Source organism: Plectropomus leopardus, chromosome 10, assembly GCF_008729295.1.
Source record: "Plectropomus leopardus isolate mb chromosome 10, YSFRI_Pleo_2.0, whole genome shotgun sequence".
NCBI classification, from domain to species: domain Eukaryota; kingdom Metazoa; phylum Chordata; class Actinopteri; order Perciformes; family Serranidae; genus Plectropomus; species Plectropomus leopardus.
Window position 1 is genome coordinate 26,946,017 of NC_056472.1, and position 23,088 is coordinate 26,969,104.

At 39.6% G+C, this 23,088-nt stretch overlaps 2 protein-coding genes across 3 annotated transcripts; one reads left to right on the forward strand and one right to left on the reverse strand.

Moving 5' to 3' along the window:
- Positions 1–2,521: 2,521 nt before the first annotated feature.
- Positions 2,522–2,896, reverse strand: LOC121949504 (helix-loop-helix protein 2-like). The gene has a single exon (XM_042495202.1). It carries the CDS (start codon positions 2,894–2,896, stop codon positions 2,522–2,524), a length of 375 nt encoding a protein of 124 aa, XP_042351136.1.
- Positions 2,897–14,983: 12,087 nt separating this feature from the next.
- nqo1 (NAD(P)H dehydrogenase, quinone 1) lies at positions 14,984–16,984 on the forward strand. Of its 2 annotated transcripts, none has more exons than XM_042495197.1 (6): positions 14,984–15,082; positions 15,224–15,391; positions 15,489–15,619; positions 15,932–16,045; positions 16,127–16,228; positions 16,339–16,984. In XM_042495197.1, exons 1-6 carry the CDS (start codon positions 15,079–15,081, stop codon positions 16,636–16,638), a joined length of 819 nt encoding a protein of 272 aa, XP_042351131.1. In that variant the 5' UTR covers positions 14,984–15,078; the 3' UTR covers positions 16,639–16,984. The 2 variants fall into 2 exon arrangements, with proteins under 2 accessions (XP_042351131.1, XP_042351132.1); XM_042495198.1 differs by having other exon boundaries at positions 14,994–15,082; positions 15,227–15,391.
- Positions 16,985–23,088: the final 6,104 nt, after the last annotated feature.

Here is a 23,088-nt window from a genome sequence, read left to right on the forward strand (position 1 = left end):
AGCATCAGAACATATAATGGCAGTTTTCATTTTAAAATGTGGAGGGGGGCATATTTCAGCCTTAAATCCCAAAATACTGAGCCAAAACTTGTTAATATGTCCATCTTTGTTGTCCTTTAAAATGGAAAGTCATAGTATTGTCCTGAAAGATTTAGACTAGACTTAGATTTTGACTGTGAGCTGCTTAAAGTTAGACAATTGCACATGCATATAACATTAACAGTGTTAGAAAATGCACTGAAATGTATATTTAGTCCACTCTCACTGCCACTGTAATGTACTGTAAGTTCAACATTGCTACCATTGGGCTTTTCTCTGGTTGTTTCTCATGTATGACCACATTACTGTCTCATTTGTATGTATTTGAATTTGTGTGTAAGTCCCCAGAGAGGGAGCAGACGGGTGGCTGTAATATGGTTGTTTCAGTTCATCTGGAGAAACACCTGCCCCATCCAGAGGGAGAGAAACCCCAACAAATACCCAAACCTCATCCATGTGGTAGAGGGACGGCTTGTGTTGTAGCTTCCCTTAATGGCTTTACTCAAAATAAAAGCAAAGACAGATTTTAAGATAAAAGACCAACAAATAGATCAGACACTTCTGGGCTCATTGATAATTTGAGTGAACTGGGATTAAAGCAGCATGAAGCAGGGTAGTCCATCTTTAGCTGTCACAGTTTATTAACACAATTTCAGCTGCAGCTGAATCCCACATAATGAAAGCACACACAACTCCAGTAGAATACTTTTGGTGTGATTGACACAAATAAATTAACAAATTGGTGCAAACAGCAAGTCACAACTCAAGATAAAGCAACGATTTAATGTCAAGCACTCCAATGTTTTAGTAGTTTAGATACACAAATAAAATACACAGCAGCTTTCAAAATATTTCAGGTCTTTTCATCCCATGATGAAAACTCAATGTGTTACAATTAGGATGCAGAGTATAGTTGTCTTAGCTGTTGTCCCTTTCTCTCCTGCAGCTCTGCCCAGGTGTGCTGCATCACCTAGCGAGGTGCATTGCTTGGCGTGGTGCACCTGCAGGAGCTGCTTAAGAGGAGGGAGAGACAAGGGACAACATCACAGAACACATACAGCCATAACACACCCACCCTTAAATAAATCAATGAATAGTTTAGCACTAAAATGATTAAAATGTAGTGTAACCATAGTTACTGTTATATTTTTGGATTATTTTAGCAGGAATAATTCCATTGTATTTTGGGCTTGCTGAGGCAGGATGTAAGAGACTGTTTCAGAGGTGCTGCAGCAAAGGGCAGTATGAGACACATGATATTGATGTAACTGATATATATGATATAACATTAAAGCAAGTAAATCTATTCTAGTAGACCCCTAAAATACAAATATGATGCTGAAAATGAGCATAAAAGGGCCTCTATAAATTGTGTTATTAAATACAGTAATTATTCTTGTAGCAGTACTAGCACTTGAGCTAATAGTAACATTTTCATGTGTACCTTAAGTTGCCATTTATTGCCCCTTGAGCTTCAAATGAAAGTAGAGTAACATTAGTTTCCATCTGCCATTGTTTTTGGGGACAGGTGAGAGTGTAACAGACTCAAGTTTGTGACTTGAGTGAAGAGAGAAGCTGAATGTTTCTTACCTTTGATTGGTTAAAATGAAAGAAGATTGAAATGAGGAATTGTAGTCAGATTATTACCCACATGCCAAATGGACTGGAGAACACTACTGAACAACATAGAAGGGTAACATTAGCATCGTGCTGCTGTAACACACCAGAGGTCAATGTGACAAATTACCACCATACTATTAATTCTTTGAAATAAAGTGCACTTGGATCTTAAATAAGAATATGAATGTTTTTGTACCATTACAAAACTCCCAAGCAGAGCGGATACAAAACCGGCAGGCCGAACACCAGAAGCATCTCCCCTCTGCTGCTGGAACAGGAGCTCTTCAGCAGCTCCTTCCAGGACAGGTGCACCTCAGTAGGTGATGCAGCACACCTGGGCAGAGCTGCAGAGGGAAAAGGGACAACTTCACAGAACACATATTACAGCTGTAACAAAAAAAGAGCGGATCATAAGATAATGTCGTCCTGGGCACAGGCAAAAAGCCGCACCACCTCTCCTACACAGAAGCAAGAAACAGTGACTTTGTGGTGGTTTTGCTTCTTTGTTGTTGTTGTTTGCATGTCTTTTGTATACATCTTTTTGTGGTTTGTGCATCTTTTTGTTTCTCCTTGCGGTTTCTTGCAGTTCATCAACACTGAATGCATTTGTGTTCAGTCTCTTGCTAGTCAGTGTTAATTTGTGTGACATTTTGCAGGTGAAGCATGGTAGGAGACACTTTGGGCCCCTGGGAATGTGCCCGTTCATTAATCCATATATGTATCCAGTGTGTCAGTAGTTTAATAGAACTTAATATAACCCCTCATTTAAAGGGCATTCTTCAAATCTACTGGTATCAATATCCAGAAATCATTCAACTTTCATGGCCACACGTCCTGCCTTGTGTCCATCCTCCTGTTGGTCCTAAACATCTAACACATGGTTGAGGTAGGAGATGTAACAAATTGCGAGCCTCAAGATCTCAATCTTGGACAACTTCTTGTCTGGTGGGAGCGTTGGGAGCAGTTTCCTCAGCTCTGCAAAGGCCACATTGAAGGCTACCACGCGGACCCGCTCCCTTGTGGCGTGTGCAGATCGATATTTAGCTGTGGCGCGCCTCCTCCGCCTCTTCTCCTCCCTGCTGAGGGCAGGCATGTGCACAGAGCACGTCTTGCTCTCTCTATCTTCAGGTTCTGATGGCACTGACCCACTCTGCACATTGAAAGTGTCTAGAATGGTCTCAGTGTCTGTTTGTTCCCAGGGCAGGTCGGACTCATGCTGGTCAGGACTGAGCATCATTCTTCAGACCTCAGACTGAAAAGATCATGAAGAAAAATGGTAGAAGCCAGTAAAAAAAAAAAATACATCCAGAGATAAGAAGTGATTTAACTTTGTAAGTAATCTGGACAAAAACAGTTACCCACAGCAAGGCAATGCAAGTTTGTTTATAGGAAACTAATGTGCTCTACATCAATGCAGTGCTGTAAGGTTTCCAGTGGTCGAAAGTAATTAAATTTACTCGAGTACAAATCTGAGGTACTTATACTTTACTACTTTACTTTAGAATATTATTTTCAACTCATCTATCATCTACTTTACAGATCATAAGCATTTTTTTCTCCACTACATTTATTTGATAACTTTAGCTAGTTACAGCCCAGATTCAGATTAATAATACACTCCTATCCTTTAATAGTCAGATTTAGATTTAATCATAAAACTTTGCCAGAGATTTAAGGGACAAACAGGACAAAGGACACTGAAATATGAGGGACTCGTGCTGCCCCCTCGTGCCGGATCTACACACGTGCTGCTGGTTGAGACCAGCGCTGTCCGAGGTGCTGAAACACCACAAATACTACAAAAACCTGATGTGACTTATAAAGCTGTACAGGATTATTCAAAATCCATTATTGTTATGACAAAACAACCGAATAATCACATTTGCAAGCACTGGTGTGGTGTGCATATTCCGCCATGTAATTACTTTATCTACTGTAGACTTGGCGGAATTGTAACACTTTTTATTTTTTTTCTCACCTATTTAATCATTTTTCATACCACGTTTCCAACTCAGATATCTTTATTTTATGCGCTGAACTTCGTAATTAGCAGATAAGGTAAATTTTTCGAACGAGCAGGAGCGGGAGTTTGAATTTCATTATGCTTCAAATTTCATATTTTAAGCTTGCAACCAGCTAAATCTTAAAAACAGCTCAAACCTCTGCACGTCAGATCAAAAACTAATATAGAAAGGCAGAAAAAGTCACCATTAGATGTTAACTTACCTTCAAAAAACAGAGCCAACTGATTCAAGAGTCTCCATACTAAAGGCGCAGCAATAAACTGACAGTAGACGCAAAGCTATCTCCCCATCAGCCTGTTTTGGTTTTGGTTTAGTTGAATCGAATTAAAGTGCCGAAAACGTGTCACGAGGTTTGGTCTGACTTGTGGTGAAAGAGCTCTGCAGTCCTCCCTGTCCATCATGGTGTCAGGTGCACATCACATCCTGCAGACAGTGTCAGTCTGGCTTGTTGCTCTGCCTGTTTGTGCGCAAGATAACACACCCCTATATCTCCCCATAAAACGACGCGCACAGCGGGATAACGAGCGCCTGTTTGTCTGAAACTCCGCTTTGCTTTCACCTTAATTCCCATCTAATGAAACGCACGTGCGAGCTTAGATTTGTTTTAAGACATTTCATTCTAAAGGTTACAACCCACTGAACTTATTAGCAGCCTTGATGTCGATGATTATAGTCGTGAAACTACTTTCAATGACGCCACAGTTTCCTGGATCCTGTTAGTATAAGGTCAAGTGAGCACCTGTGTCTAAATAGAAAGGAAATGGAGTGAAATGTGTCTTATAGTCTGAATTTGGCTCCACCTGTTCTACCCATTAAAAAAAATTAAAACAGAAACAGCTCATTGCATCCTTTGTCTGAGGAAAGATTGGGACATACTGTGAAGCCCGAGCTGGCGATGGGAGTTTTAAAAGCCCAGTGTGCCTGTAGCTGGGAATCTGTAAACCACAGCGCACACATTTCGGTTTGGTCATAAGCTGTTAATTTCACCAGAGCACATGTTTTGACATTTGCTGCACTTTAATGGGCCCAGTGGTGACGGAGGTTAGGAAATAGAGGGCGAGATAATGTCAAAACCTCATTTATCCAAGAAAGAAACAGAAATGGGCTCAACATTTTTAACATATGTGTGATATCTATGCATCGTAGGAGAACAAGGCCTGATATTATGGTTCAGATTGTGTTTGTAGGTTGTCAGTAATCCTGTGGCATTAGAGTTCTGGCATTTTATTTTTGATCTGCTCATTTCTCAGAGGGAAATGTCAGTGCTAATCATTACTAACATAATGATAGTGAGTAAATCACCAAAGGGCCTCCACCTCTGTGCCAATGGTGGAAAATGTTTCCTCAGACACTGTTGGAAATGGCACCATAAACACTGAATTGGGAGCATGTGTGGTTATTGAGGGGCCCTTGGCATATGGCTAATGTCATTATCATTCCCTCCAAGATGTGAGCTTTTCTTGTTGTATTGTTGATTGGGAAATGCCACTGTGGATATGCTGCTAATCATAGGAAGAGAGATACATCACGCGATCAAGATGATTTGATTGGCCTGCCAAACATTTCAGAATTCACAGTGAAAAGGTCTAGGCTAATCCCTTAATGTCCTCAAATCCCCTGCATATACCTGCCCAGTGCAGCGCTACTGCATAGATCTGACAAATATTTATTAATGTTGGTTTATTAAGTGACCCCTGGCTTCCTGTCATGTCACAAAAAAGCTCCCCGGGTAAAACAAGGTGAGCATCCCTCATGCAGATGCTTTACTGATTTGGATATGTGCTGTAAATAAAAGTATTTGGAGCTATACATTTATTCAAACATGTATTCAATTTCTGATCAGCCGAATGTAACATCACATCTAGAATCTTCAAATATCATCATCATCATCATCATATGTGTTTAGCCCCTTGATACTTGAGTAAATTAGCTTTCAAAGCATAGGACAAGGGCGACGAGAAAATTAAAATGATCCCCCAAAATTGCAAGAAACTGGCAAAAGGTTACAAGAAAATTACCTGAAAATAAACAAAAAAGAAAAAGAAAAGAAAAAATGTTGTTTTAATGTTGTTGTGTTAAATGTGTTGTTTTAATGTTGTTGTTTTAAAAAACAACAAGAAAAAAGATCAAGAAAATGAACTCTATATGATTAAGAGAATTATAAATAATGTTTTCTGGACATTTTTTCTTGTTTTTGGTAATATCTAATAATCACCCCCAGCTAATTTTCAGATAGTTTCTTTGTAACCCTTTACTATTTCTATATACTTTTTTTATTTTTATTTTTTTATTTATTTTTTATTTTATTTATTTATTTATTTATTATTATTATTATTATTTTTTTTTTTTTTACAGTTTTTAGGACATTTGCTGCTCAGGATGTTGCTCAGGATGTTTTTTACCCCATGTTTTTGCACAAAACAAAACAATTTTCGCAGGTTTCAGAGGTTTGAATGCTTGTGAAAAGAGTCTGAATGCAGCTAAAGACAACTGATGTCAATCCAGGTGTTAAAGGTTTAACACCTGGATTAAAGGTTTAATTAAACAAAAAGTCAAAACAGCAATGGTATAAAAGACACATGTCCTTATTTGGGGATGTATAGAATATTCAGGACAAAACCATATATAGACATTTAGTTTTCTGCAAGAATCTTAGTGTTGATCATAGTCAGGGCACACCTTAAGATGAAACAACATATGTAATATAGAACATACAGTATTTCATGCTCTCAGTAAGCTTAGATGTTGTTATATGATTTCCAGAAAAATCAGTGCATGTGATGATATGAGGCATTATGGTAACATGAGTTCTACAACAGATACATTTGTCATAATCAGAGAGTGATCAGTTCTGCTAATTTCTGTCTTCATTATACTTCAAACACTGATAAACAATGACAAATCTAGCACACTGCTACAAGTACTAAGATATATAAAATGTCACATCTTCTGTGCATACATTTTAATCATCAGACATCAGCTACATCATACAGAAAGTAAGTATTTATTGCATGCAGCTGTCTGTTTGAAAGGTGCGATGATCGACAGCTCCTCATGCTGAAATGAGGTCTATATGCACAGATCATTGATGAAGACAAACAACAAAACATAGAGAACTTCCTTCAAAGTAAACAATACTGTTAGTATTTAATTCAAACACATTATTTCCCCGAATCAGATTTTTGTCTCATTTGGAGAAATCCTTTTCTTATTTTGTCTTTGCGCTAACATTAACATTTTAGCAATGTAAATAAGACAATCTTGGCAAACTTTGGCATTTACATTTTATTCATTTTTTAAAAAAATAAACAGCAAAGAACGTACTGCAGCTTGGCACTAAAAAAATCAAGGTAAGATACACATATTAGCCAGCTTGTTCGATGAAAATCCTGTTTTATTCATTATCTCAGTTTTGGGAGAAACCTCTTTTATCTAAAGGCTCCAGCTTTGACTGCAGCTGAGCTCCACAGTATCACAGTAGGTCTAATGAATAGATAATGCCCGATCCCTCTACATCTGTCAGAACTTTAACTCCATTTGGGATAAGCTCCGACACCTGGCCAAGACTAATGATGCACTACCATGAAGATTTGAAACCCCACCCAGGCATTTTTAATGAACAGTTTCATTTCCAATTGCTGCGGGAATATTAAAATCAGTTAATAAAAAAAGTGAAATGTCTGTATTGCAGCCTGCATCACTCCATTTCAGTAGAATCAATTGCAAACATAATAAAGGAGGACTTTCAGGTTTTGTGCCCTTTGCTACACTCCACCTTGTCTCTCTTGTGTCCTCTCCTCCCCCCTTTCTCCACCAATTCTCCTGGGTTTAACTCCTTGTCTGTCTCAGTCTGGACACACCATCTGTTTAAAGGCCAGGGCGGCAAAGCTCGCATTTTCATCTCCTCCTCCTCATCTGCTCAGATTTTGCACATACATGTGTTAATGAACATGCATGTGCAAAATCTCAGCAGTAAAGCAAGTCTTTGGCACTTTTACTGATTCAAATTTTATAACACAACATAAGAAGGATGCTGTATTGTCGAGATGAAAAAGTTTGTATTTATCCCACTGTGTTTGTGTTTGGATGATATCACCGCAAGTTTCATTGCAACTTCCTGTTCCTCCTTACATCCTTGTACTTTCTATCACTTTTACCTTCTGTCATTTTAATTTGCCAGTTTCTGCAACCCTCATGTGTAACCAACAAACCACACACTGTAAATTCAAATGAGATGAAGTAGTTTAATCTTAATTTGGTCCCCATTTTTTCCACCCTCTCCCTCAGCTCCCCTCTCTGTCTGCTTACCATCTGCTGTCATATATTGTTTCTGCAGATTTGGAATCAGATGACATCTAATCGATCAGCTTTGTCACCATGGCGACAGTGGTGGAGAGGAAGAGGGGACTGGAGAAGGGGAAGAGAGGTGAGACATCACAGCAGCTCTGCTGAATTTCTTAAGGATTTCTGCCCAACTTCCAAATAACGTCATCTTTTCAAATTCATCTTTAAGGAAACGTGACAAATCCGACAACAATGAAAAAGGTATTCATAATAAGTTACAATTGCATGAATTATGTATTTGTTGAGATTTAAAATGAGTAGGAATTGATTGAATTGATTAGGGATGCAGCAAACAACTATTTTCATTGTTGATTACGGTGCTTAAAGCTAAGGTAGACAGTTTTCTGAAAAAGGCAGAAAAAAAAAAGAATTTGAAAACACAATCTCCACCTGCAGCTCTCACATGTCTGGCCTAAGCTCCTCCCACCAGATGAGCACTGGCACACATAAAGTGACATAGCGTTTTCTGTAAATTGACTTGGTTAATATTATTTTGTCATAGAGCTGCTACAGCACTTTTGCTCAGCTCCTCCTCGCCATGCTCTCTCTCTTTCTCTCGCACTCTGTTTATTAGATCACAAATGAGACAAGCATTAGCTAGCCAGAACATCCTGCAGTCTCCACCTTACTTCCTGCTGCTATGGGCTACTTTGCTAGGAGGAGAGTGGGCAGCAGCTTCTGAGGTGGACCTTCAGTCAGCAGCTATAGCAACTTGAATTCAGCCAGTGAAAACCCCAGCGCTGGGTGTCATAGCTGGCCTGTGGCCAGTTCAGTAAACATGAGTAAAGTGTGCTGATCTGGCGAGAAGTTGGGGCGAGCAGGAATCATATCCCTGGTGCTATGGTTTGCGCTGGCTGAACTCAAGTTGCAAATTCCGCTGACCTCAGTCAGGATCCTTAATAAATCATTGACTGATTGATGGTTAAGCCCTTTAAAATGACATGTTGTGATTTTAAGCTGTAGCTAGCTACATAAACTTAAATTAGCCACAGCCGAGAACCTTTGGCTCTGGTTAGCAGCAGGCTAAACCATTGGTTTTCCATCTCTGAAATACTCTGACAATATTGACACATTTTATTAGCTTTATTGTCAGACTCTTGTTTGGACTCTGTTATTGAGAGGTCTGTTTTCCTTTTGTTGGGTTACTTTGCACTGTAGGCAATTGTTGCCAACGCTGGAATAAAACTTTTTCTGCAGGATTTTTTACTATATACTATTTACTAGTTTTCTCTCAGACCACTTGAAGTACAATATGTTGAAAAGTTATTATGCCATTTCTGCCCACTGATGCCAAAAATAAACTCCCTATCCCAGCTTTAATTAATAAACCAACAACTGAATGTTTGAAATAAAAGAGAAATACAAACCTAGACAGTGTGAGCTCCCACAGCTTGAGGCAATATTCTACAGTTGCATGCCTCATCCAAGCAAAAGTATTCCATGCAAAACGATAAATAACAGAGAAAAGGAGGAAAATCCTGTATTAGAAGCTTGAAACAATGTTCAACAAGTGTTCAATTTGTCTAAAGGCAAGCATTAAACACAAGTGAAGAATTAAGTTGTTAATATAACAGTAAATAAATGATTAACACATATTTTCTTGGTTTAAAAGGAGCTGTTCTTTAAAGGAGATCAACAGAAGCGGTGCAGAGTTTGAACCAAGCACAATGTGAAAGTAAAGTGAAAGTAAGAGCTGTTCTATAATCTCATTCAGTGGAGCTGTCTTCTTGTCCTTCTTGTCTTCTGTTTTTTTGACAACATAACAAACAACCTATTTATCCACCTAAACACATTTTTACACAGCTTTACTTCCAGTCTGGCACTTAGCTCTGTTTTGTTTTGGGCACAAAATTCCCTACTGTAAAGTAAGAGAAAGAGCATCCCAGCAGAGCAGGAGGAGGTAGTAAACAGACCCTTTACAAAACATAATTTGATTGAAGTGAAGCTTAAATGGAAAAGTGAAGTGGATGGATTTGTTGCACACCTGAGAATAACACAGGGGAATGGCTGCATGAGGTTTTATGTGTGTTAAAATTCAGGTATTATCTCCTTCAGCCAATTCAGGAAGACAGACATTTCAGAGGACACCTGTTTCTAACTCCTCAGGGGCAGTTAATGGACAGTGGTGAGATGCAAGACATGTTAATGCGACAGAGAAGACAGCGATTCACCTCAGTCAGAGTTTTTACTCTGGAAACAGTGAGTCATATCTCGGTACATGCCTTTGCTGTGACATTAAATAAATATGCACAAGGTTTTTCTGTCATCCACTCTATTAACAATGTAAGTCAATGTTTTGCTGCAAGATGCTGTCACAGTTCAGTGAACATCACTTCATCGTGTTGCCTTCAGGGGCTTTGACTCAGGAAACCCTACTTGGCTGACAAACATAATAAGTGACTTATTATCCCGATGAGGACAGAGGAGAAGAAAAGGTGAGCAGAGACTGGAATTATAATATGTTGCATTAACTGGGCCACTGAAGTATAGCATCAGTACAGCAGTTAGGGGCAAATGTCGCCATATAGACAAAATACAAAAACTTCTCTGTCAGGGAGCATTTAAGAATACATTTGAATTGTTAAAAGAACAAGAAAAAATGACAAGGACACAAAGTAATCAAAGTCAAAAAGTCATTTCAGCATATTTACATTTTAAATTTCACCTTTGCAGAAATGTGTTTCTGTCCTTATTTTTGTGATTATCTATTGCCAGAAATTGCAGCAGTCCCAGCTGTCAGCTCTAGCAGACTCTTATTGCCCCGCTACAACTTAACTGAGGGCAGTTTATTGATCTGATACAAGTACAGGAATCCAAACTGATTAAAATACCTGACCACGAGCAAAGCAAAATGTAAAACAGCAATAGCAGTTTATAAAAATGATTTGGCTGACCTAAAGGTCCCCATAGGAAAGTAATGTGAGATGTTAACATTAATCCAAATAGAGACAATCACAGATATGTGAGAAGCTGAAGGTAAGAAAAAGATTGGATTGCACTTTCCTCTCTTGAGGTTTTCATTGTTGTATCTCTTGATATGGAAAGAAAAGATTATTTTGATTTTGTGTGAATCTCTTCCCAACATATTTGTATTTACTCTGTGATTTTGAGAACTCAAAATTACCTTTTTGGGGATGATTTTACACCCATCCTGCAGTATAAACATCTACAGAAAATGATCATAATCCACCTGAGATCAGTACGTGCTGGGACATACACAATATAAAAGATTATGCACCAGCCAGTTTTTCTGATTCATTAAACCTTTCACTGTTTTCTCAGCTGTGTGATAAAGCACATTTTAAGTTGTGATATCTTCTTAAAAATTAGTTGTACCTAGCCCAAATTCATTAATCATCTTTAGCAGAAATATGTTTGACCCAAAACACGCCCTTTAAATGGAAATACAGCCGCTTAAGAGGTAACTTCAGGGTGATACTAATAATACCAGTAATAATGAGTCAGCAAAGTATAATTTAAACATAGTAATTATTGTAGAAAATCACTTCACTCTGCCATAAATTCCCTATTCTATATATGAACTCTTGTTCCTTTTCTATGACTGTTAATGAATCATTTTATTAACTATTTCATAAAAGAATATGTCTAATGGGTGCATAGTAGCTTACCTGGTGGAGCGGTGCCCCATGTACAAAGGCTACATCCTTGCTGCAGTGGCTGCATTTGACTCCAACGCCAGCCCTTTGCTGCATGCTATCCCCTCTCTCTTCCTAAAAAATAATCTTCAAAATAAGTGTTTAAATTTTGTGTCAGCTGTAGAGTGTGTGTAAAACTTAAATGTAGAAATATGTTAAAAGTGTACTTTCAATGTGAATGGACATCTTGGTAGACAGAGATTCAGAATTAAAGGCGGTAGCAAAGTAAAGAGGCCTCTTATTTATTAAATGTATGTTCACCTGCTCTCTCTACAACCCTGTGTCTGACCTTACAATAACAAACAAAAAAACAGTCAGAGGATGAAGAAATTCAATTGGGCTGAAGTAGTCCACTTTTAAGGTGATGTTAAAGCTGCCTACAATTAAATGCAGCAAGTGATTAAATACATGCATTGTTATTTTTATGCACATAAGTGACAGACACTTGCTTGTTAGAACTCTTAGTCACCAACCCTCTTTCACGAGTCTCACGCAAAACCTGAAGCAACATAAAGTACCCCTCCAGGCCTCAACTTTTATTTTATTATACTCCACTGTGTGCTACTTTTGTACAACGAATCACAAACTTTTACCACACCTTCAAATCCCAAACTTTGTATAAGCATGCAACAGCAGTGCAGCTGCCACCATGGCAAAGTCATAAGAACTTTCTTGCTGTATTAAGACACGTGGAGCTTGCTGACATATGCTGCTCTCTAGTGGACTCGTACACACTGGGTAACTACTGCGCTGGGAAAAAGAATAATTTCATTAGAGTTATGTGTTGTTATTCAGTCTCTGTCACACATCATTTAACTTATCCAATTGTTATGATAAGCTCGCTATAAATTGTTGTTAAAAGGTAAGTTAAATATAGAGTTTCAGGTGATATGTCTGGGTTTATTTCAGGGTTGGTATTAATACTGAAAAGGAAGCCAGGGTTAATGATGTCTTTTTAAAGATCTGCTTTTGTTTTCCTGATATAAACTGATAGTGTGAGTTTGTATGATCACTGGATTGTGACAGTGACACGGGAGAGGAAGTGCCTGGTTGAGCACATATTTTTGAAGATATTTAAGAGGCCTTTCTGCAATACCTAAACTTCCCTCAGCTAAAACAACTTGAATGACTTTTAATTTGTACCCCTGACAGCCAGCAGTGCTGAGGGTGTGCCAAAAGCATCACAGTAAATCCTAGAGCTCTGTTTACTTACGGTCATTGGAGTGATTAGATCAGTGACATTAATCTGTTAAAGGTTGCAGTTTGCATGCTTTACAATGATTCTGTTCTGCCAATATACAGCCACAATTCATGACTCACCATCTGGATGGCTATTACTCACTTTGGCCTTAACCTCCACAAGTGCTGGCAGATATTCACCAACTGTGATTAAACCATAAACTGCATCAAATCAATCTCTCAACTGGAAGAGAAACTGGGCACTGTCACCATCTAGTGGTAACAAGTTAGAGATAAGTGTCTAAATGTCTAGTTAGTTGGGAAATGGGGGAACTATGGGGTGATGAGCTCTTGGGCACAGATGCAAACAAGGCACTCAGCACCTCATCACCATCCTGCCATTTTCACTGACATTTTGCAGGTTAACCAAACACAGCACCTCAACTTTGGTATTCTGTTCATGCTGAAGATGAAGAATCCACAGTGATGCCCTTTCCCACAGATATTATACAAGAAGAAACTACAGAATACTATAAAAAAAAAAAAACGTTTACAGAATCATTAATGAAAACCTTTCAGCCAAAGATATTCAGATTTATTTATTAATTTTAATGTAGGTCTTCAGCAGCCCAAGTATGCACTTTGAAACTATTGGAAACAAGCATGAATTTGCAATTAGCTATGACCTCTTTGCCAAATTTCTGTAAAGAAGTATCTGTAGTTCTGCATACTGCTGCAATTTATCCAGTAAGTGCAGTAAGTTTAAGGATTTTTATTTTAAATTTGCCCACATATAAGGTGGAAAAAAAAATTGCATTTCCTAAATTTGTCCATATGATGGCACTGTAAGCTACATTTTCACATTATTATCCAGCATTTATTTAATGACAAACAAGTTAAAAACCTCAGTACACGCAGTATGTGTATGTCCCCTTTTAATCCCTCTATACATTCCATAATGCATAGCTGTGGTTTTATGTAAAGGAGCACCTAAAGGTGGTCTGCAGATGTTCTGACAAGCCTCGAGCAGCACACACCAAATACCTGACACATGGAGAAAGTGTGAAACATACATGTGAGCACTTCATGCAATGTTGCAACAGATCAGTCGGGGATCACCAAGTGCAATACATCACAAACCATGAAAACACACCTTACGGCAAAACACATGATCCCTTCCCGTCACAACAGAGAGAATGCAGCCAGAGGCTTAATATGAAGCACAAAGAGGACCAACACCAGTGTGAGGATGGTGTAAAAAACAGAGAGGCTGCAGAGGTAAAAAAAAAGAGTTGGCCTCATAAACACCGGAATGCCTCATAATTTTAAATCTGAACAATGCTTGTAGCTATGTGACACACACCTACCAACCCTTAAATCAGTGTCAGTGAGCGAGAAAAAAGAGACAATGGGAAAAATTTATCTGACAAAGTGTATCCATATGTAGCAGTGGTATATTAACCCCTCCTCCACACAGTGGCTGGATAGATGGGTCTTAGGGCTGATTTTCGTCCCAGATGTGTGCCAGCTCATGTCTCCTGCCTTTGATGTCCAAAATTGAGTCCATTTTTTTATTTTACTGGGCAACATTCGTGAGCGGGCTCGACCGCAGGCAACTGTTTCTTTAGAGGAGAGTAATGTAAAGGAAAACAGAGCTGGAAACCAGCAACAGTAGAGTGAGAGGATCACTCAGCCACATCTGCTTCATGTGGTTGGAAGACATCAGTGGAGTGGCACACAATTTTTAAACATCTTGTACACAGACACACATGCATGCTCTCAAATATCCACATGGTTACTGCGTAAAAGACACAAAAACGAGACAAACATCATCTCTGTCTCTCTCTGGTTTGGCTAAAGTTAGAAGATGTACGTGCAGGAGTGTTATTGTAAGATTATCCTCTAGTTAAAACAGCATGAATCTGCGGCTAGTTTTGCTCATAAAAAGTTGCATATTCTTGGCTTTTAGTGATGCAGAAATGCATGATCCGAAATGCAGTCCAAGTTTAGTAAAAGATGTGTTACTGAGCCCTGAAAGCTGATTGATTGATGTTCTTGATTGCTGATTGACAGCACCTGTGAGAGTGCAACTGAGCCAGAGGGCTTGGTGTATTTAAACAGTATACTGAGATTTGCCTCACGATGAGCTGCTCTTTTCATCAACACACTAGTTAATTTAAAGCTCATCATTCATAGTTTGACATCTTACTTAAGAAATGGGTGAGTTTCCAGCTCTGTGTTCCTGTTTTGTTGAGAGATTTGACAGTATGTGTCATACTATGGTTAAGGTTAGATCTAATAAATTGTATGATTTTATTTGATTTAACTTGTGCTCATTTCAGTCTTCATGTTTTGATTTAGCAGCAAAGAAAGTGCTGATTGTGTATGCTCACCAGAGCTCTGGCTCATTCAACGCTGCAGCTAAAGATGCTGCTGTGGAAGTTTTAGCTGCTCAGGGCTGCACAGTAGAAGTGTCTGACCTGTATGCCATGAAGTTTAAAGCCACTGCTACTGCTGAGGACATCAATGGTATTTAAATATCTCACTGGCATTAAGAATTGTTTTTTTAATTGGTCTTCAGGGTTACAGGAAACTTTTTTTTTTTTTTTTTTTTTTGTCTCTGCAGGAAAAGTCAAGAATCCAGAGCATTTCCGTTATGCAGACGAGACCAAACTGGCATGGGAGGAAGGAAAACTGTCCCTTGACATCACTGAGGAGCAACGAAAACTCACTGAGGCAGACCTCATCATCTTCCAGGTAGAGGCTGAGGGACAGTGATGTGGTTTTGTGAGACCTTAGTGAATTGGCTTGACTTCTTTCAAAAACATTTGGGAGAGGGCAATGAGCAACAGAAAAAAATGACCCAAACAGCAAGAAATTAGTAAAAGGTACAAGAAAATTACCTGGAGATTGGAAATACAAAAAAAATAAGGCTTAGTAAAAAGGAATCACACAAATTTGTCTTTAGCTAAATGGTTTAAATACTGTGCAAGGATTTGAAAAGCAGCACAAAAGTGGTCGCTCCTGGTTTTAAAGGGTTAAACCCACTTTAACAACCCCTATTCTCAGTTCCCCATGTACTGGTTTACTGTTCCTGCAATCATGAAGGGCTGGATCGACCGGGTGCTCACACTGGGCTATGCCTACTCTAAAGAGAAGCGATACAGCCAGGGAGTCTTCAAGGTAAAGGTCCAAGTAAAGAGGTTTGCATAATTTGAAGTTTTTCAAGTCTTATATTTTAAAATAAGTTTGCTTTCTGCACAGGACAAGATGGCCATGCTGTCCTTCACCACTGGGTCTCACGAGTCTATGTTCAGTGCTAATGGCATTAATGGAGACATGAATGTCACACTGTGGCCCCTGCAGGTACTGCATCAGGATAAATGGGCTCAACCAAGCATTAAATGAGCTGTTAACAGAGGCAAACAATACATTTCCAAATGACTATATCAACACTAATGTGTTTGACTTTCCAGAATGGCATCCTGCACTACTGTGGCTTCCAGGTTCTGGCTCCTCACATCTTCTGGGCCCCCTCTTACATTGACGCTGAGGCACGTAGTGCCATGCTGCAAGGTTGGCGTACACGGCTGCAAGGCCTCCTGGGAGAAAAGCCCCTTACTTTCACCCCCTTGGACTGCTTTGATGGGGAGAAGGGTTACCAGCTGAAGCCCGAGGTCCATGAGAAACATGCCGCCAAGGAGTTTGGACTGACAGTGGGGATCCACCTGGGAAAGGCGCTACCCCCCAACAACCAGATGAAAGCTGGAGTCTGAAGATGGCGGGGCCTGGTGGTGTCAAGATTGATTTTTTTTAATTGTAAGATGGGAAAATTAAAAGCTAACTGAAAAAAAACTGACTTCTATTATGAGTATGTGGCACATACACTCAAAATATTGGCTTCTTGGTAGTACTTTGGGCATGGGTAGAGATGCTGTATAGTGCCACATAAGGAAACTTTGACCCTTTTTTATTGTTCTTTCCCCAGTAATTTAAGATGAAACCTGTAAAAGCCTTTTATCAGAGGTTCTGTTAGTTCTTCAGCCTAATTTTACTAAGGAAAGAAAACCTTCAATGTTTTATTTCCAAAGGATAATATTAAAGCAATGTCTCTCAATCTCATATTTCAGGTATAAGCTCTTGACACTGATACTTAGCGTCATTAAAGGGCTATGGCACCTAATGGGTTGAGCATTATTTGACACATTTGCTCTATACCTTTTGCAAAGATGGGTGAATGAAGATAAATGAGTGGTCAGCATTTGCTTGGTATTAAGTCTCAATATTCACTCCACAGTTGACAAATGACTCATTCAGCCTTTAGTGGTGGTGAACAGTCCATGTTACTATAGCAACCAGAAGTTCTATAGGCCGTTTTCTATACAAATGGTAGGTGTTAAGCTACATGATGTCCATTAAGCTCCTGCTGGCATTTTTCTACACTGAACTGTGAGCCAAATATAAAATTTATCTCATAAATTTCAGCTCTGCTCAGGTTAATTCAACACTTTTCCAAGGTCTGTCTTGTACTCCGATTTCTTGACAAAATGCATCAGTATGCCTCTTATTTGAGCACAAACGATCATGACACCCAGTCTTGCTGATACCATTTTTCATTTTAACTACAGATTGAATCTGTTGGTGTTTCAGCTCTTCATGTGAGTTGGATCAAAACCTCACCTTGTGCAGAATACTTTTTCTTTTTCACCAAATTACACAGCAGAACTTCATTGGGGTGACTTTTAATGATTCAGTCTTTTTTACAGACTCAGTAGCTTGCTTAGCAGACGTTTTGTGCCATCCATAGAATAGTGTCCTCATGTTGACCCCTCGAATCTGCTTTGGACTCTTGGGAGTCCCTTCCTCTGACTGCTTTGATGGGAGAACTGTTTCCAGCTGAAGTCCATTTGAAACCTGCTTAAAGGAGTTTGTTCAGACAGTGGGAACCCACCTGGGGAAAACCGCTCCTACCCAGCAGCTAGATCAAAGCTTGAGGATAGTGATGAACGCTGCTCTTTTGGCTCTGCAAGTGCAATAAAACTGATTTCTTGCTGATTCGTGTGGAAGCTTTGACTTGAATGTTTGGGTGGGCTAAGTTGTGCACACTTTGTTTTGGACTGGTTATTTTGAACAAATCACTCATCTGGTTGAAGCTGAAGTGCCTTGTACCTTGTATACAGACATGCTGACGACCAAAGCATGCAAGCAGGTTTGGGCTTTACACTGGAACAGAAGTGGCTGTGCACTTTTCCCAGAGAAGCAGCTTTTGTTTGGGTATGGAGGAAATGAGATGGGGGTGGGGTGGGGGGACACACTTAAGGAAATGGCCTTGCACTCTGATGTCCAGACCACAGTCTGTGACATGTAGGAACTCAACAGCGTGCATGTTTCACAGCTGAGGTTTCACAAGGTCACTGTGTGTTTGTTTGTGTTCAGTCAGGTCCAGTTTCATAATCACCTGTCTCTGCCACCAGAACATGATCGGCTCATTTCCTTACGTTTCTGTCAAGAAAAAAAAAACACAGCAGCAATCTCCAGTTCCCAGTAAGCAAAATAAGACATTTTATTTCTGTTTTGTGCTCAGGCACTCTAAAAAACACTCCTCCCACATGAGAGGAGTCGAGGCTGACACTGCATTAAAACAACATCTGAGTGTGAAATGTTTGAAACGTGCGAATCATTATGCACTAATTAGCTTCATTCTTGTAATTAAAATACACAGACATCGCCAGATCTGCAAAGTTACATGGACAAATCCTACTATTATCGGCTTGAAGTTTTCCTTCTTTAAATGCTTCATTGTCCCATTCAGAAAACCAAAGAGTTGGTGTTTGTCTTGCTGGGTTTAGGGGCATTGAGTGTTTATGTATGTTAGGGTTACCACAGTCTCTGATCTGGTGTCCGTCCGCCTTTCCCATTGTCCATCCCAGTTCTCCCACCATGGCTGCAGGGAAGGCCATTTTTGGCTGGTTCAATAGGAGGAAGTGGGCACCAGTTTGTGCCAGATATGCGACAGAGTGACCGGAAAAGCAGTCCTGCCTCACTGAAAGCTTAAATACACACACTCATTGAGATAAAGAATAGCACTGTAATGTTTGGATGAAGAGTGGATCTGGAGATTTTTATATTGACATTGACCCTCTAAAATAAAATAAACCTTACAGCTAAGTTGCATCAAGAGGAAAATTACCTTTAGATGAAAAAATCAATAGTCATGTATGCAAGTTAAAGGAGCTTTGTGCAATATCCAGAATGTATCCGAGGTTGTCTGCAAACAGCTCTCAACATGAAGGTGGCAGAGCTGGCAGCTAGCAGCTAGTGGTACTAGCAGCACAAACAGTGCTAACAATGGCAACAGTGCTGACAAAGCTAACTGTCTGTGAAGCTAATATCCTGATATAAGCAAAAACGTCCATATGAGTGCAGTGCAGTGCAGAGCAATGGCAATTAGCTTGCGGCTATCTGCTATCCAGTGGAATAAACAGACAATACTCACATGCACTACCATGCACGTGTGACTGAACTGTCTAACACAACAAAAAACAGAGAAGCTTGGGGATTATATCACACATAGGTAGCGTGACTCCATTCTCTGCTCAGGACACTATCACTTTCCTATATCTTTCCAACATAGGAAATAGTTGTTTGCTGCTTTATTGGTGCTCTGAATATTGTATAAAGCTTCTTTAACACTAAGACAGAGGGAAACAACTCGCTTCCTCTAACAAAATCTTACCTAATGGCTCCTGGCAGTACTTGATATTTAGCCTACCGCAGACATGAGCGTGGTATTAATCATCTCATCTAACCCTTGGCAAGAAAACAAATAACTGTTTTTCCTAAAATGTCAATCTATTTTGTTCAAAATGTAAATATGAAAGATATATACATAAAGACATGATTTCTTGTGAGCGGTGCTGAGCCAGATGTGATTGATTGTTCTTCGTTGACTTTCGGGTGTTTTGATTAGGCCGTAAATGGGACCCTGTGTTTGCACCAGATGTCATAGGGTTAACAACAGGCCAACCATTAAATACTATGACCCAAAACAGAGAGGAGAGAGAGAGGAGAGAGAGAGAGAGATGGTAAGAGCTCAGCTCAGAAATGTGGCAAATTATTTATATCAACCATCTTCTCTTCTTTCAGAGGCTACATTAAAATCCAATCAATTATACCTTAACAAAAACCACAGCCTGTTGAACTCTGCCTCTGTGAGAGTGTGAGAGAGTGAGTCCATGTGTGCACACACACGAGGAAAACTGAGGCACAGTTTAAGGCGGTTATATTAAGATTGGCAGCCGGAAAGGTTTGTAACGAAGAACTACGCCGGCGTTTCCCTTTATGGTTAGCTGAAGTTCTAACTGGCCCCTTCACCTTCGTATCACAGAGTGTCCATTGTGTGTTCCCCATCATAATGAAACTGTGGAATTCACCCCGACATCTGAGTACAATCAATCCCCAACATGCACCAATCACAGTAGCCTCCTAAATCAAGTTTTTCCTGCAGCAAAAAGATACATTCCCACAGTCCTTGTTGCAGAGAAAATGTCCAATAAAACACCACTTTATATTTTTATTTGTAAAATTTGAAAAAAATAAAAATGAAGTTCTACTTCAGGGATTAACTTTCCCTACCTGAGAGAGAGAATATTTCAGGTGCCTTTGGCAGGACAGAAGATAAAGTATTTTTATGACTTTATTCTCTCATAAATTCCAGGACTAAACTACTTGCATGAGTACCTAAACGAGTGTGCATGTATCAAAGATAAGTCTCTCAGGGTCTTTTGTTTGTGATCACAGCCTGAACAGCTGGTTTGAAAAATGATATGAAACAGTGGACCAAAACAGCTGTGGAGGAACACGATCACAAATAGAGCCAAGGAGCTCTTTATGCAGGATCCAAATGAGGAGAGAAAAACATGTGAGAAAAAATAATAACAATCACTGCCTCCTTCCTCTTTTCATGAACTCCTGCAGGATGTGTCTTTCATGCCTTGCTCTTTTCATCCTCAACTCCATCCTTCTTTTGTGTTAGTCTTCTCCTCTCACCAGTGTGAAAATGCACAGGAAACTTTTACCACAATGGGACTTTTCACACATCTTTTGCTCATTAGAGATTTGAACAATCACTGGAGGCCTATTCCTCTGACTGTATCTCACTACATATTAGCAGTCAGTATGTTTACATGCACACTTAAGTTGAGCTTCAGTTATAGGTTGATTGGGCCATTTAGTTGAACCACTGTTCTTGTCCCCGTATACAAGCACTGGGGCAGAATCAAGGTATGTCGAACTCCACCATGGATGGTATGTCACCTTTAAGCTAGTTGCTGTAGATCTATATTATTTATACAGTCTATACAATAGACCAAATCACAATCACAACTGTTCATTTACAATAACTTTGAAAACTGTTGCATCGCATACATAGCCTATAATCAAACAGCACTGAACAAACTTTTCCTTAACTGATTAGTTGTGAGCCACCGAAAAAAATCAATATCAGTTTAAAAATACGATATATTTAGAATATTTTCACCACTTTGCCATAAAACAGCCCCTACTGACTGATTTGAAGTTACTGACCAAAAACACCAGACTCTGTTGAGAAAAACATTTTACTCTTCAAATATAGTGGGCACTTAGACTGATGTTGACTTTTAGTTAATGTTTAAGTCGCTAAAATATGTTTTACTACGGCAGTACATTGCTTAACTTCCGTGTTGTGGGACTGTACTTTGTTTATCAGAGAAGGGGGTGGCAGGGGTGTGACTTTTTTTATTCTAAATTATTACAAAATACTACCCTTTTAAGTTGTATGTCCCTCGGCTGTGCCAAAATAAAAAACACAAGTCCCCCCAGTGCTTAATTTTTATACCTTACCCAATTTGCATCACCCCTTCCCCCTTAATAAATAACAAACAGTCCCAGCGTGGCACCTATAGGAGCTTGTGCAGAATGCCTTGGCCAGTTCAAGTCTGACAGAGGTGTATACATGAAAGAGTAATTCTGAATCAAATGATCTAGGTGTGTTAGTCCTACTTCGAAAAAAAAATCAGTTTAGTAGGATTTCAGTTGGACTAACATGTGAACATGTATTTTAAAAACCCAGTTCTAGTTGGACTAACACAATAATTCGACTTATTGTAACATCATGTAAATTTTTAAAAGTTCCACAAATCAGGCTCCTGACATGCACTTCCCTCAGTGATAGGGCCCAGGCGAGTCTGCACTGTGCAACTTTGAAACTCTTACACGGAAGGCCTGCCATCTCGGCTTTGATGAATCGATGGACATGAAGCTATTGGCCTCCGTTCAGGCTCTGATGTATGAAGTGCCTGGTACTGGGAGGCTGACATGAGGCAGCAAAGCTGTTTTGTATTTACGAGCCCAAGTTTTAGTGTGGCTGGGAGGTTTGGGGAAGGCTCTTGGTGGTTTGGGGCGTCAGAGTGACAGGGTTAAGACTGCAGTCAGCCATTATGCTCCTCTCTAAATCCTTTTCTATAGTCTAATGAGAAGCAGATCTCCGCTATCTCCACCACAACCTGCAGAGTGATGGGAGAAACAGACACATGGGGAACACAACACATCCTGTCCCTAACTTCTGTTTGATCCCATGCTCCCATGTTGACTCCCAACTATCTCTGATTTAATCTTCTTTCTGGCTTTTGTTTCATTCATCTTCCTTGGACATTTCTCCCACTGTCACACATCAGTATAAACAATGAAAGACTACAAATGGCCTCATGTGTTTTCATCTGTGAGTAATAGATGTAGCTGTAGCTCAGGGTTGCAGATGAGACTATGAGGAATGACTAGATGAATAGGATGGTGCCCCTCACAAGGAGCTCCAGGCGCAAAGGGCCCAACTCCAGATGCTGCCTGGGTTGCCACATCCTGGCGTAATCCCCCTGCAGTGCCACGTTCACTTGTGTGTATGCGATTGGAGGGGAGACCGTGAATAAGAACCACCTGGGATGGAGAAAAATGACTTGAGGTGATTTTCCATGTTGCTCTCGTGATTTTGATCGTTTGGCCGCAGGGTCATTTTTAAAGGACATGATATTTACAGTGTATCGCCATTTAGATCTTTCCCCATTAAAGTGAGTTAGGCTTCATCCTGCTAACATGTTTATCTACATTATTTATTCCGTCATCTTGTTTGAATGCTGTGGAGTCATGTTTATATCCAATAAAGCCCGCAATGTTTGGTTTTCCCCTGGTGC

Excerpts from the sequence above, each read along its gene's own strand:
- nqo1 (XM_042495197.1), top strand. Across the intron at positions 15,620-15,931 it reads CAGACCTCATCATCTTCCAG|TTCCCCATGTACTGGTTTAC; the intron begins GTAGAGGCTGAG and ends CCCTATTCTCAG. Across the intron at positions 16,229-16,338 it reads TCACACTGTGGCCCCTGCAG|AATGGCATCCTGCACTACTG; the intron begins GTACTGCATCAG and ends TTGACTTTCCAG.
- LOC121949504 (XM_042495202.1), bottom strand. The coding sequence starts at position 2,896 with ATGATGCTCAGTCCTGACCAGCATGAGTCCGACCTGCCCTGGGAACAA.